At 33.8% G+C, this 15,299-nt stretch overlaps 1 protein-coding gene across 5 annotated transcripts; it reads right to left on the bottom strand.

The window, feature by feature from the left end:
• LOC18507039 (transcription factor bHLH79) lies at window positions 1,966-6,305 on the bottom strand. 5 transcript variants are annotated; one of them, XR_001927233.1, is made up of 7 exons: window positions 5,651-6,305; window positions 4,968-5,165; window positions 4,710-4,775; window positions 4,468-4,536; window positions 4,296-4,373; window positions 3,788-3,857; window positions 1,966-2,303 (listed from the first exon to the last, which is right to left on the bottom strand). XR_001927233.1 is itself a non-coding variant. In XM_018118207.1 (6 exons), the coding sequence occupies exons 1-6, from the start codon at window positions 5,903-5,905 to the stop codon at window positions 2,135-2,137; spliced, it is 783 nt and encodes a 260-aa protein (XP_017973696.1). In that variant the 5' UTR covers window positions 5,906-6,305; the 3' UTR covers window positions 1,966-2,134. The 5 variants fall into 5 exon arrangements, 2 of the variants coding, with proteins under 2 accessions (XP_017973696.1, XP_007099736.2); XR_001927234.1 differs by having other exon boundaries at window positions 2,168-2,251; XR_001927235.1 differs by lacking the exon at window positions 1,966-2,303 and adding an exon at window positions 3,453-3,689.

Here is a 15,299-nt window from a genome sequence, read left to right as displayed (position 1 = left end):
CCCAAGGATCAATTCATAGCTTTTGAAACATTCTTTAAAGATGATCAAAGATTTCATTTCATTCATAAATCAATATTTGTCATATGAATAAACCAAAACATTCATAAAGCAATGTTCGTCATATGAATAAATCAAATCATTCATAAATCCATTATTTGTCACATAAGTAAACAAAATCATTCATAAAGCAATGTTCATCATATTATTAAGCCCAAAACAAAACAAAAATCACATGCTTGACCCTATTTTCATATATTAAAAATAATGAAATAAAATGTTTGATTCTTTCAAGAAATATGCATATGTGATAGTTTCGAAGCAATTAATGTGTGAAGATATACTTACCTTTCTTCGTCCTAACAAACTCGCATCCTTCCAAGATAAACAAAAGCCAAATAACAATCATTTAAACAAATTAGAAACAATTTAACTCTCTAAAATCTATTTATCATCCGAAACTACACAAAATAACTCAAACTCTCCTAAATCAAAAATCTGGACAGCTTGTACATCATTCAATAAAATGGCCATATCTTAAGCTATGAAACTCGAAATCGAGATTTGTTTGATGCGTTAGAAACTAGACTTAATAAGATTTCTATCCATGTAAATCTCAACACTTAGTTCACTTTAGTAAAAGTGTAGAAAATTTTCGAAATTGCCCCTGGCATTGCTGCCAGGCAGTTTGCACTGTCTTTACAAAAAAAAACATCATATCTTTACATAGGAAACTTGGAATCCACTTTCGTTTGGTTCGTTAGAAAATAGACTCATGTAGCTTTCCAACCATTTATAACTCAACTAGTGAAACTCCATAAATAATTTCATAATCAGACTCAAAGTGACGAGACAGAACATGATACTTAATTCTCCAAGTAGATTATACCTTTGAAGCATGGTCTCGATACATCGGCATTTGTCTTGTAGAATTTGAGGCTTCAAAGGTGATGTCTCGATGCCTTCATGGAAAGTCTCAATACTTGCTTAGGTTGTTTCTGAGGCATTTTAAGTTTGAGGTCCCAATACTTACCCAAAATGTCTGGATACCTTAAGCATTTTAAGTTGTTTCTAAGGCATTTTGAACTTCAAACACTAAGCCATTTTTTATATAAATGTTTGAGGGGTTTTGTGGTGTTTTAATATCCTTAAACACTTATATTTTGATCATTTGATTTTTGACATTTCAAAATAAGGATCAATGGTAAAGCTAACAATATCCTTGGTCAAATTTAGTTGCGAATTCGATGAGCATTTTGGAACCGGCTCCAGTTGACGCCGGTAGAAATGAACGTGAAGATGGTATACTTTTTAATCTCTACATACTACCATACTTTGCCTTTCATCATTGAATAACGCTCCGTCTTGCTGTTGTTTTTCCGCTACTTGGCTTTTCGCTTACGAAATGAGTCCCCACAAAGTAACTACACTTGATTACGAATGTACAAACTTAATCCTTCTGTCATAAATTTTCTCATTTTTAGTTTTTAATTTTTTAAAAACCTGTTTGCTTCTACATCCAAATGTGTTCTTCTCTTATCTAGACAAGTAGCAGAAGGAATAGCCCAAAGGTTCCGAAGAAAACCTATTTAACTTGGTGCCCTTTGAATTATTCTTGGTTTTATGCTTCTTTAAAAATTCTCTACTTCTTCTGTTTGTAAGGCCTGTTTGTTACGTCAACAGTGGTAAACGCCCCTTTTCCCTAACGTAACCTACGCTGCACCAAATCATTCTCTCAATCTAAGCCAAAATACTCATTTATGTTAATTTTGTTACATTTCACTCTTCGTTTTGGTTGTGCATTTGATGCATTCTCTAGGAATGTAAATTAGTGGGCCATATTGTTTGTTTATATTTTGTCATATTTGCATTTTTCTAATATTATTTGTATTTCTTTGTGCAGTGATGCATGCAAATGATCTGGTTGATTGGGTCAATATGCCTGGTAGATTTGTTTCTCCTGTTTTGTTCTCAGTTTTCCTCCCTCTTCTCTTTGCTGTTATTGAATTATAAATAAAAATTCTGCATTTATCGTAGACATAGAAACTACCAGACAAATTTAAGAACAAGGCCACATTTACCAAACTCATTTCTGCAACAGATGTAACCAATCCCCTTTGATCTAAAGACAAGCACATTACTCTTGCTGCTTTGAGTGCCAACAAGGTTTCTCCAAATTATGTTGCCCTTTCAAAATTTCCACCAACATGCATCTGCAGCCACTCAGGCTGTGATCCTTGAGCATATTCCCTAGCTGCTTGTGCACCAAATATCATTCCAGCAGCATCAAATGGTTGTGAACCAAGCTTAAAAACCAGATTAACGTGTTCAGAAAATCATACCATAGCTCCAATAATTTTTCTTTTTTATATGCACAAGATCATAAATTTGCTAAAACTAATTAACAATGCTAACAATGGTAAAGGTGCATTTTCTTCATGAGGAAAGTAAATTACAAGACATCAACATCTGCAATTGGAGTTCATTTGCCAAATTCTACGAGAGTCAAAACATATTCCTTTATGGGAAATTATCAACATGATGAATAGTATGCATTCATGATATGGTGATAGCACCAATGAGTGACAAGGTCACACACTTACATTAATGAAGAAAAAAAAATGATGCAGAAAATTTTGATAAACATAAGACTGAATTTAAAATTTGGACTAGTCTTGGACAAAAACAAAGCATAAAGAAACTTTTAGAACTTAAATGTCATGAAGCAAAATGCACTTTAATATGCTCAATAATATGTTCTAGGTAATATAACTTTATAGATATCTGTGTACATCTCTTAGGCTTAATTCATATCTGTGTGTATCTCTTCGGCTTAATTCATATCAAAGCATTAACTGAGAATTAACAAAAGCCTCCAGGATGCAAAACTGTTTGGTCAAGGAATAATAATCTCACTCACCAACTCACAAGTTTTCCAGGATGGTATGATTGATTTGGTTAATGTTAGTGCCATAAGGCCATGGATGTCATTCAAATTCTAGAAACTAAGCAAATTAAAATGCAAACAAGATTCACAGCCAGAAAAGTCTGAAGATTGGTTTAGTATTTTAGGCCATTCTTATTAGTTAAAACTTTTGGGATGATTCATTCTGAGAGGATATATAACATCTTTCCTCCAGGCAGTTCTATGGTCAAATTTTTTAGGACCACATTATCAAGTAAAATCAGTTCCAACATAGAGCAAAGGCGAAATTTTGCTGGAAGGGAGTCCATGCGTAAAGCCTATTAAGACTTGCACCTAGAATAGCATGTTAGAAAGGGATTTATATGTTGCATGTCCTTTCCTTCAGCCAAACTTTTGGGACATACTGTCCTCTTACCTAATCCACCAATCAACAATTAGGAAAAATTGAGAGAAAGGTGCTGAATATTTGCATATATACAACATGAATTTAGGAAATCATAACTGATTTGTTGGTTGAAAAACTAGGATCAGATTCGAAAGATAACTTTGGATTACAGGGAGCAGTTACATCAAGAATCTTCTTGCCTGGTGCCTATGTTAAAGGAAACATGACCCTCAGAGTCTTCCTTTTTTAAACTTGAAGAGTTCAAAAGATACCATCAAGTACTTAATTTAAGCTTACTAGTTTTGTCTGTATTTCTTATAATGGTAGGATCCAGAAGATGGAAGACCCTTAACATTGTAGTCATTACTAAAGTGGCTGAATCTGATAAAGAAAATTTACGAGGAATAAGTTTTGAATATAACTCTTCCAGAGAACAGATTTACATTACATTTGAATAGAATTTAAGCATTCAGGCACACCTGAGCATCTGGCTCAATGATCGGTGCATCTATCCTTCTGCTCATAGAGTTGGGTTCAAATCCCCCTTCCCTAAATAAAAAATAAAAAAGATTTAAGCTTTCAGGCTTGGTTGTAAATTGCTTCACACTGAAATATTAAGGTTTTTTAACAAACCCCCCCCCCCCCCACCGAGGGTTCTCAAACAAAAAAAATCAGATCTGGTATTTCACAATATATGCATAAAACCAGTGATGGAGGACCTTAGTTATTCAACCTACAGTAGTACAAGTAACTTAAACTACATCAATGCAAAGTTGAACTCTTGGTCTTACTTTATTCACCAATCGAATTTACCATCTGAATTTTATGTCAAGAAGCAGTATAATGGCTTCTGATAAGTATCTAGAGTGATCTCAAAATGAAGCAGCGGTTTTTTACTCACATCAGACTTTAATTTGATGCTATTCATGCTAATAGCTCATATGATGAGAAAAATATTAAGTGATCAATCAACTTAAGCAGACTTACATCCTTTGAATGAAAGCCTTCGATGCTAGGACTCATGTTCATCCTTGAATTAACTGCTTCTAGCTTCATTGACAGGAACTACAACATAGCATTATTAGGTTAAGGCTTGAATGGATAGCCTAAAAACCCAGAAATTGGCACACCAAGACAGCAAGATGCGTAAGATCCATACCTCAACCTGCCGCTGCAGTGACTGGATATAATTAATTATCTCATCAAGGACGAGTGCTTTTCCAATGACCTGATTGAAAACTTTGTGTTAAGGTTTAATATAATAACAAAATAAGAAAATATAAATAATAGCAAAAGGCACCCAAACCATCACAATTTTTCCTCAGGCTGAGTGGTAAGGAACTGATCAGAGTACACAAAGGATATAGAACTATACAACACAACTACCACAATAATAAATACCTTATTACATCCAGGGACCAAATCTTGAAGAATCTTCATCCTCTCACTAATCTTCTCTCTCCTGGCCTGCAAAGGAAAAAACTTGCTCTAAGAACATGTTTTCAAAGGGCCCGAACCACTCTTCTTTACCACTCACATTATCACCTGAACCAGCAAGAATCGTGAATCTGGATTTACAGTTTGTTTTACAGTATGAAAGTTAAATTTCTCAGATTTTAAGTTGAAAATTGGAAATTAGATAAGATTTAAGTGAATTACTCTCTCAGCCAGACTATGACTATCCGTAGCTTGACCCCTTCTGGCTCTGACATGAATATAGTCTTGCTTAGGCGGTTCAGTAGGTTTACCATACTGTTCTGGCTTGCTACCAGCTGCAGAACTTGTTTCCACCTCAGCTTTAGAAATTGCATTTTCATTCTTTGTCGATGATTTCACCCGTTTTCCATTTGAATCATTCTGTTAAAATCTAAACTATAAGCCATCATGATTCCGAATATAAACCAACATTAACTCATATGCGTCTAAACCAGTTCCAATTTAAACCATTTATCATACCTTACCTCTCAAAACTTAGTTTACTAGTGAATTAAAACATCTACATCTAAAAATAAAACCACAATGAACCCAAATTTTGAATTGAAAATATAATTTTTTTCAACCTCAATGAATTGAAGTCAAGCAAAGCCCAGAACTTGGCTTTAGCTACAAGGAGAGACTTAAAGAAAGAACTGAAATTTGAGTAAAACAAGCTAACAATGAAACAAAATCCACACCAAATTCAATCCAAAAACGTCACATTAAAAAGAAAAACTAAAATATCTTCATTAATTGACCTTAAATTCCAAAACTTTCCTACCATTCTCTTGTCTATCAAGCAACTCATAATCCAGCAAATAAAAAAAATTAAAAAACCCATAAATTAAAACAAAAAAAAAACCCACAAATTCATTTGCACTGGTAGTAGAAACCATCTTGGAAGACTCATCTTCAGAGCTCAAATCCGCCCCAAACCCATCTCTGTGACCCGAACTTTCCCCAAACCCGCCCAAAGTACCCATTCGGACGCCTAATCTCCCTGCAGTTGTAACATTTGGGTCAGAGCGTGAGTTGATTGGGAAAGGCCAAATCTCAGCAAGGCTGTAAGATGAAAGATTGGCTGCTGAAAAAGATGACTCATTGATCAATGGAGGATCCATATTGAAGGACCCGTATTCATAAAAAATGGGGAGACTTTTGTATTTGGGATTTGGATCCAAATTTTGGGTTCTTTAAAAGAAAAGATGGGAAAATAAGTGTTATATTTTATGGTTGAAGCTTGGGTTTTGGCGTGGGACAGTGGAGAGAAGGGTTTAACCTTGGAAGTGGATTGAAGGGGGCTATTTAACCAGTTGGTCGAGGGAGAGAAAGTGAAGAAGAGAAGCTTCAAGTCCAAGAGCTGATTAACAGAGAGAGGTATGAAGATGGAGATTGCGGACGCAGAGAGTGTTGTATGCGTGTGTGTGTGATCTTCGCAATTGTTGGACTTCGGACTGGAACTGAAGGGCGGTGCGCAATGTGCATATCTTGCTTTTTAGTTCAAGAGTTAGTGTCCATACCTTACAAATATTATGGGTTTCAAAAACTAAAATGGACTTATTATTACTAAAATAAATCAAAAATGGCAGAAAAAAAAAAAGAAAAGAAACACGTTCTATTTCCATATACAGTATTCCTAAACATAATTTAATTTTGGGGAGTGTGTGAGATCTACGACGAGAGATACTCCCACATTTTGTAAACAAGTCTATACTCGCTTTCTTTAGCATTCACGTGTACAAATGGGAGATTTTGTAGCATTTCCGTCCTAACTCCTAAGATTGGTGGCGAGTGTGCGTGGTTTGTCGTGTCCTCAGTGGGTACGGTAGACGTGGGATCAAGTGCCTTCAAGTACGTTTTGGAAGCAACCCAATGCTATCTGATTTTAAGCTAAAATTTTTTATTTTAAGCTAAATTTTGGATTAATATAGATGTATCTTAACATATATATATATTACCTAATATTTTATCTTAAAGACTTTAACTTAGAGGTTTGGGTTTGAATCTTAAGACAACAAGGGCCAAATAGAATTATCTTTTATTATGTATACTAAAATTATATGAAAATGAGAAACACATTTATGTTAATATCAACATTAAAAATGTTAATTAAACCTAATGTCATATGTCAAAGTTTCTTGTTTGATAAAGAAAGATGCATCTAACCATTGCCATTTTGTACACAAGGGGTTTGGCCCTAAAGACAAATACAATGGCTTGTTTTGTCAAAGCTTTCGTAGATAAGATAACCTTTTAGCACCATAACTATCATTGCCTAACCCTATCTTTCTCACACCACTTTTCCCTTACCTAACTTGCTTAGCAAAAAACATATACCTAGCCAACCAAGTGTGACTAATCCCTAGAAAGCCTCTTTTTGCCATGCTAAAGATGGGTTGAGCCACCATGTGCAAGTAAACTTGCTAATGTAAACTTGACTAAGGTTTTTACTATAACTAACGGCTTTGTTTTAAGAATGACTAGGTTATAATTAATAACTCTTTATGTTTAACTCTTAATAAAGTGTGCATAATTGATTTTTGAAAACATGCTTCAAAAATGGCTTTGTATATAAAAATTAAGGTTGAGGCTTAAGGGTATGGAAAATTCCTTGTTCTCCTCACATCTTGTCCACCTTATTCTCGAAAGTATATGCTAAAGGCTAAAAGTGATAGGCTTTGGGGCAATTTTCACTATTAGATCAATGGAAGGCAACATATGTGGTAAGTCATGAAATGTAAAACTTATACCTAAGCACTATTGACTCGATAATTATTCGAGTTTAAATTATGTGTCCCTCAAAACTTTAAATTCAAATTGTTAATAATAATTGATTAAGACTCTTATACAAGTCTTAACAATCAAATTTGCAATAAAAGTACAATGAGATATCACAACCTCACTCGATCAAATTATTTATCTCTTTATTAAAGCCATACATCATTATCACAATCAAGACCTACTTCACAGACTAAGATCTCACTAGCACAATGTAAAAACCCATGTTGAGTTGGCACATGCTCTGATATTGATAGTAACAACTTAAGCCCAAGCACCATTAGTTGAACAACTTTTTAAGCCTAAACTACGTGGTTGAAAAACTTAAACTCAAGTTGCTGAATAGTGATTTAAATTAGATGATTATATAAGTATTACACTCACACTCACATTAGATGTAGAATGAGGTATCATAATCCCATCCATTCAAAATCCATAAAAGCCTATCATTTATTAAGACCAAACATTACATCACAATCAAGACTCACTTTATAAAACCAAGATCTTACAGCATAATGTGGAAGCTCACATTGACTGGTACATGCTTTAAATGACTTGCACTTAACCTAAAAGATTTGGGTCTTGCCTACAAAAGGCGTCTTTGCAATTGTAGGTTTAAGTCTCTACATATATACCACAGTGGATCTTAAACTTAATAATTTTGGGCATAACTCACCAACATGACATGGAGTTAAACAGGTTTGGGTTATGTATAATCATATTTGTGTCATAATTATATCAATCAATTTATGACATAAAAATATTTGTTTCTTATACAAATTGACCCATCTACCCCGTATATGGCATGTTTATACATGTTTAATTAATCATATATTAACAATTTAATCCACATTACTCAAATATATAATATGCTTAAACTCATTTATTAAATTATTAATATTTAAAACATATAAAACAACTTATTATTCGTTTCTAAAAAGATTAATCATGTATTAATTGGTTAATTGTATGTTGTCTAAACATGTTATTCTAATTTATATGCATCAACTATGTCATGTCGTTTAACTCGTGCAATAACTGTGTTCTGTTCATGTCAAAATTCTTGATACCAGCTAACATGAATTGTGGCATGATAAATTAATCACGCCGTATTTATATCAACTCATTTATCTATTGTATCCTTACCTTTACATGATATGATTACACTCGTTAACACAAATTACCAGCTCTAATGAATCCTCACAAATTCTCAATTTGGGATTGAGGGCATTACAATCTCCCCAGTTAAGGCATTGATGTCTTGGTCAAACTAATAACATCACACATAGAACTAGGATCATTCTAAGTGATATAATGCTAGGAATGTGTCACAACCCAAATTTCGGGCTATGACCAGCGTATGGGCCCAATGGGCATAGCTCACTAAGCCCAAGCAATCCTATTTATGCAATCCCGAACATTAATCCCAACCATTATTTCTAAAACCACATATTGTAATTCTCAACTAAAAATATTTCAGTAACATTTTATAGTGATCCAATACTCACAATTGTATTATGTCAAAATAATGTCACCCATTTGCCAGCTTATAGTGGCATCATTAATCCAAAATATACATATTTGACATATAACATGAATCTTAGTGGATTACATTACTTATACGTGTACACAGACAAAGACTCTTAACTGTCAACGAAGTGACTTTAAGTGAAGGTACCGCTACTGAAATGCCATAATACCTACTAAGAAAACGAGCATATGTGGATACTCAATCTAGGTCACAATTGCCTCCAAATCTGAAAACATGAAGTTTAAAAATGTGAGTATAAAACTCAGTGAGTGAACATAAGAAGGGAACAAGCAATCGATAAGGAGAACTTGGAAATCATGATGCACTTGTTTCAAAAACAATGTAATTGATTTAATTTCTTACTAAAAATCCCTCATTTCAAACTTTGATTAATAACCTCATAGTGTTGCAAAAACCCATGATCAATCGATGAAGTTAAATGGGTGAAAAATATGTCAATATCAAGCAAGGTAGCAAGCATGGCAGCAAGTTTCTCGTTGCAGCGAGAAATAGTCTTAGTTTACATATGTTTTGGTTTTTCAAGTATATCTCCCACTACAAAAGTCCAATTGACATAATTTTTTAACCATTAGAAAGCTAAGAGGCAGGGATACAACTTTTATATTTACCACTTTTCCCACTTCTGACCCTAAGGTCATCAAAATCTTTGTCAAAGTGGAAACTCTGCACCAGAAATTTGGGTCTACCCGAGAGTTTCTCGCTGCAGCGAGAATCCAATTTCGCCGCACCAAATTCCTCGTTGCAGCAAGAATTCTTTTTCACTGCAGTGAGAAACAAGGCTGGTTTGTGCCCCCACCACTCGAGAGTTTCTCGCTGCAGTGAGATTCAGGGCAGATGACAATTAAGGGGTTTTCACATGTCACAAAATCCATTCCTACCATATTACACATCAAAGTGAACACATTGACAATAATCAAGTTTCTCATTATTCATTTCAATCACCTATTATAATCATAAACTTTCTATCACATATACATATATAAACATATATAAACATGTACACCACCCCACTTCATTCATCGTCATAGCCGGATCATCATCATCGGCTTATGCACACTCCCTACTTGCACATAGCCGGGTCATCATCAGCTTATGCGCACTCCCTACTCGCACATAGCCAGGTCATCATCAGCTCATGTGCACTCCCACATCACACATAGCTGGGTCATCATTATCACACAACATTATTCATCAATGCACAACACATATTCATATATATACATACCAACATAATATAGGAGCACATGGATTCATCTTTTTACACATTTCATAATTTCACAACATCAAAACATTTTATCAAGGGCTTGTTCCCATGCATAATTTAATGAAAACCAAGTAAAATCATTTAAATGCTTCAGCTCAATACATGTATTTCCTAAAAATACTTTGATGCAAGTTCACTCATCGATCTTGTTCCCATGCATAATTTAATGAAAACCAAGTAAAATCATTTAAATGCTTCATCCCAACACATGTATTTCCTAAAAACACTTTGATGCAAGTTCACTCACCGGTCTTGTTGATTCTTTTGCTTGACTCTAGCCTCAACTAATACTCCAAATGGACATGTGAGGCCTTGTTGGAAACTATACACACACAATATCACCACCAACCCAAATTGGCATTAATATAATTCCAAAAGCTCTTTCCTAAATCAAGTTCTACTAGTTATTCCTAACTAGTTTCCAATTGCCATTAAGTGGCTAGTTATTTACTCTACTTTAGTCACTCTAAAAATGATTAACAATCTCAACAATAGATTAACTCACCACTCTAATCATCAACCATTGTCAACAACTTGAAAATTAAACCTAATTCATTACTCACCTTGGTGGTTTTTTGTAGTTGAATTCTTTTTCAAAAGCTTCCAAGCTATTCTGGACAATCTCCCTCTCTCTCTCCACCCATCCAGCTAGTGAGAAAATATACCAAGGAAAGACCTTTAAGGGCTTTTGAGGTGTAGAAGAGAAAGAGCATGAAAAACCCTATGAAAAGGTGTAGAAAAACACAAGGTTTAGGGTTACCATGGGAGGCTTCCATGGAAGATGAAGAAAACATGAAATGGAGAGAAGAGAGGGGAGGAAGTAGAAGAGTTGTTGGAAGTTGCTAGAAATTTGCTGAAGCTTTAGATATTTATATCTAAAGTTTATCCATTTCTCACATAAATTACCAAAATGCCCTTAACATGGTGACTTTGTCTTCCTTTCATCCTTTGTGCAACTTTTTACTCTTTTTGACACTAGGGCAAGGTCCATAATAGTCTAGAAATACTCGAGTTCATGAAAAAATAAAAATTTAGACTTGAAATGTAAAATGACCATTTTGCCCCTACCGTGGAAATTATAATTATTTTTATCTTCTTCATTTATTTTACAATCATAAACATCATTCATTCATTCCTTAGGCCTATTTAGACCTTAATAGCATAAAAAAAAACCCACTAGTAGGAGCTCACCAAGAGAAATTATGAAATTACCCTTGGTCTGCATTATCACGTCTACTTCTAGTTATGTGTCTATGGAGATCTAGATTTCACAAGTTGACTTTTGAATTACCCTTTTTAACTAGGTAATTAACCTCAATTGGCATCCATAAACTTTATTAGCCATCGTATCAAAATGCGGGGTACTACAGAATGTGTTAGCTCAATAATAATGAGGAAAATATCCAAGAGAGGGGGTAAATTGTATTTCCAAAAATTCTTCCCAACAAATCAAACTTTGAAGTTTAATGACAATTTCTCAAATTTGTTTCACATTTGAACAAACCAAAGAAATGAACAAACAAGCTGAAAACACATTTTCAATACTTTTCAAGGTTAAGTGAGAATGCTCAAGTATAAAGATGATGAGTAAGTGAGCTGTAATTAAATTTCAAAAACATTTTCATGATAAAAGCACAAGTTCAAGGAGAAAGGAGATTCTCAAATCTTACTCTCACTTTAAAACATGTCAAAAAAAATTTGCAAACCGAAATAAACAAGTAAGTTGAAAATAGGTTCTCAAAAACTTTTGAAAGTGAAGTGCATAAATCAAAAGTGTAAAGTAACTTGAAGAATAAATTAAAGAATAAAACAAAGTAAATGCAAATTATGAAAACTCTTCAAACCAAGGTAAAATGCATAAGTATTACAAAGCGAGTCAAAAGTAATTTGAAGACTAAGTTGAAGAAAGAGCAAGTTCAAAACTAAATGTTCAAATCAAGAAATATTCTCCAAATAATGTATAAAACTATCAATTCAAAGAGAATATCCAATCAAGAGAAATATAATTATCAATGGAGCATTGCCAAAGCATTTAGCACTTGTTGCAATCATGTGAGAAAAATATTATGATCAAGTAAGCACAAGCATGATTACAAAGAAAATTTTGGCTATCTTCACTAGTTATGATTCTAATTTTGCTTAATGAAATGTAAGCATGATTTAACTCTTCAAAAAAAATATATAAACATATACCAATATAGGCAATCATTGAAGTTCAAGGTACGTATGTCATAGCCCAAATCCTGGGCCATGACCGGCACAAGGGCCCAATAAGCACAGACCACTAGGCCCAAGTAATCCTTTCTATATGAACTTGTACATTAGTCTATCTATCATCCATATTTTGTTAAGATCTATAATTCATAATGTTCAAATGATAAATTCTTCGAAAACAATTCATAAAACCTAAGTATATACTCATAATGGCCTCAGTAATCAAAATATACATAGATAGTTTGCCAAATAAATCTTATCAATTCACACCAAGGAAATATGTACACATACAAAGACCTTTAACTGCCAGTGGAGTGACTCTGGGCGTGGGTACTATCATTGAGTGTCATGGTAAACCTACCAAAAGATGAATATGAGGAAGCACCCTGACCTAAGATCAAACTACCTCCAAACCTGAAAACTAAAACATGAAGTTGAAAAGAATGAGTATAAACCCAATGAGTGAACATAGGAAGGGAACAAGCAAACGATATGGAAGGGTTTTTAGAAACACGATGCATTTGTGTTAAAACAATGCAATTTGTATCTCATAAGCAAACTTGATGCCATGTTGTCTTTTAACTCATTTTAAAACATTTAGGAATTTCAACTTTCAACATTCAGTGCAATCACATCTCATTTTCCAAACATCTCTACCTTATAGGACAAGTACACATGCGTATAAGAATTCATGTATATATATTATGTATATATATATATATATATGGACATTTTCAATCATACATCAAATACATCAAGGTCATTCCCAAACCAGTCAACATGGCTCAATGCATACAACCACCATCCTCAACTCAGCTCATGTGCACTCCCACACTGCACATAGCTAATATCCTCATGTGCACTCCCACACCGCACATGGCAAATATCATGTGCACTCCCACACCGCACAAGGCATATATCATCATGTGCACTCTTACACTGCACATGGCATATATCATCAACGTGTGCACTCCCACACTGCACACCACCATCATCGTCATGTGCACTGCCACACTACACACGACCATCACCGTCATGTGCACTCCCACACCGCACACGCATGGTTATAGTTATCATTCAATATTACCTTTCAAGCATAACACACATAACAATATATAACAATAATCTTTGCATAATAATACATTCCACAAAGTTCATTATTTTATCGATTATACACATGTTTGCACAGTCAACATTCAAAGAAAATAATATCAACTGCTATGCCATTAGTTTAGAACATCACAAAATTTCCAATGCATCACGCGCCACAATTCAATTGACAATTCAACATAATATTTCAAACATGTGATTTGTCAGATTTCATGTTTAACAACATAGAAATATCACTCGTGCAAGGCTTGTTCCCCTGCAAGATTTTTAAAAGAGTCAACCAAGAATATTCAAATACTTTAGTCAAACACATGCACATTTGTTCAAAACGTTTTAAATGCAAGTTCACTCACCCAATTTTTTCTGATCAACTCCAAACCTCGACTATTGCTCCAAGTGGAAACGTGGGGTTTGGTTGGAACCTATCACACACAATTAGCATCACAACCAATTCACATGAATATAAATCCAAATGATATTTCCATAATTAAACTTTACTAGTTCTTCCTAACTAGTTTTCAATTACCATTTGACTACTCAACCTAATACTAACTCCACCATTTTCATAACGCTCCATTTATTACTTCCATTTTCTAGCACTATATCATCCTTATAATTCATAACTCCACACTTAATTAATTCCCTTAGTGACATCTTACACCAACATAATGCACTTTACTAATTTAGTCATCCACACCACTAATTAAACCATGAATTACTATAATTCTTAATCATTTCTCCCTCCAACAATCTCAACCCATGAAAACAACCTCTAATTCCCATTTCAAATATCAATTTACTTGTAAATTAACAAAGCCCACATTCTAGTCATTAGCTAGTCATTTATTTTCACTACTTTAGTCACTCTAGAAATAAATACTCACCTTTTCACCACAATATAATCCATCGACAATAAAACAACCCATAAATCTAATTATTAACCATCATTAACAAACTTAGAAATTAATCCTAACCCATTACTCACCTTAGTGGACTTGTAGTTAATTTTCCTTGGTGAGGATTAAAATGGGAAAAATTCCTTCAAGAGTTTTCAAGTTAGTTAAAGAGTTTTTCTCTCTAAAAATGTTCATTTAGTGAGAGAAAGTATAGAGGAAAAACTTTTTGAGGGTTTTTTGAGGTGAAAAAGTGAAAGGGCATGAAAAATCCTATGAAAATTTGTACAAAAACACGAAATTTGCAGTTAATATGAGAAAGTTATGGAGGTTTCAGGGATGGCCTCCATGGAAGATGGAAAGTTTGAAATGGGGAGGAAGAAGGAGGAAGTGCTAGAAGGTGCTAGAAATTGAGATATTTATACCTAGGATTGACAAAAGTTTTAATTATTTACGAAAATGCCATTAACAAGTTTACTTTGTCTTTTTTTTCTTTTTTTTTGTGCAATCTTTTTACTCTTTTCACATTGAGAAAAGGTCCACAATAGATTAGAGGTACTCAAGTTTATGAAAACTTAAAAATTTAGACTCAAGATGTAAAATTATCATTTTACCCCTAAGGTGAAAATCTCTCTCTTCTTCTTTTTTTATTTTTTTATTTATATAAAAATAATTTATTGAATCTTGGATATAAAATATTTGCT

Source organism: Theobroma cacao, chromosome 3, assembly GCF_000208745.1.
Source record: "Theobroma cacao cultivar B97-61/B2 chromosome 3, Criollo_cocoa_genome_V2, whole genome shotgun sequence".
NCBI classification, from domain to species: domain Eukaryota; kingdom Viridiplantae; phylum Streptophyta; class Magnoliopsida; order Malvales; family Malvaceae; genus Theobroma; species Theobroma cacao.
This window is presented reverse-complemented; position numbering and strand designations above follow the sequence as displayed.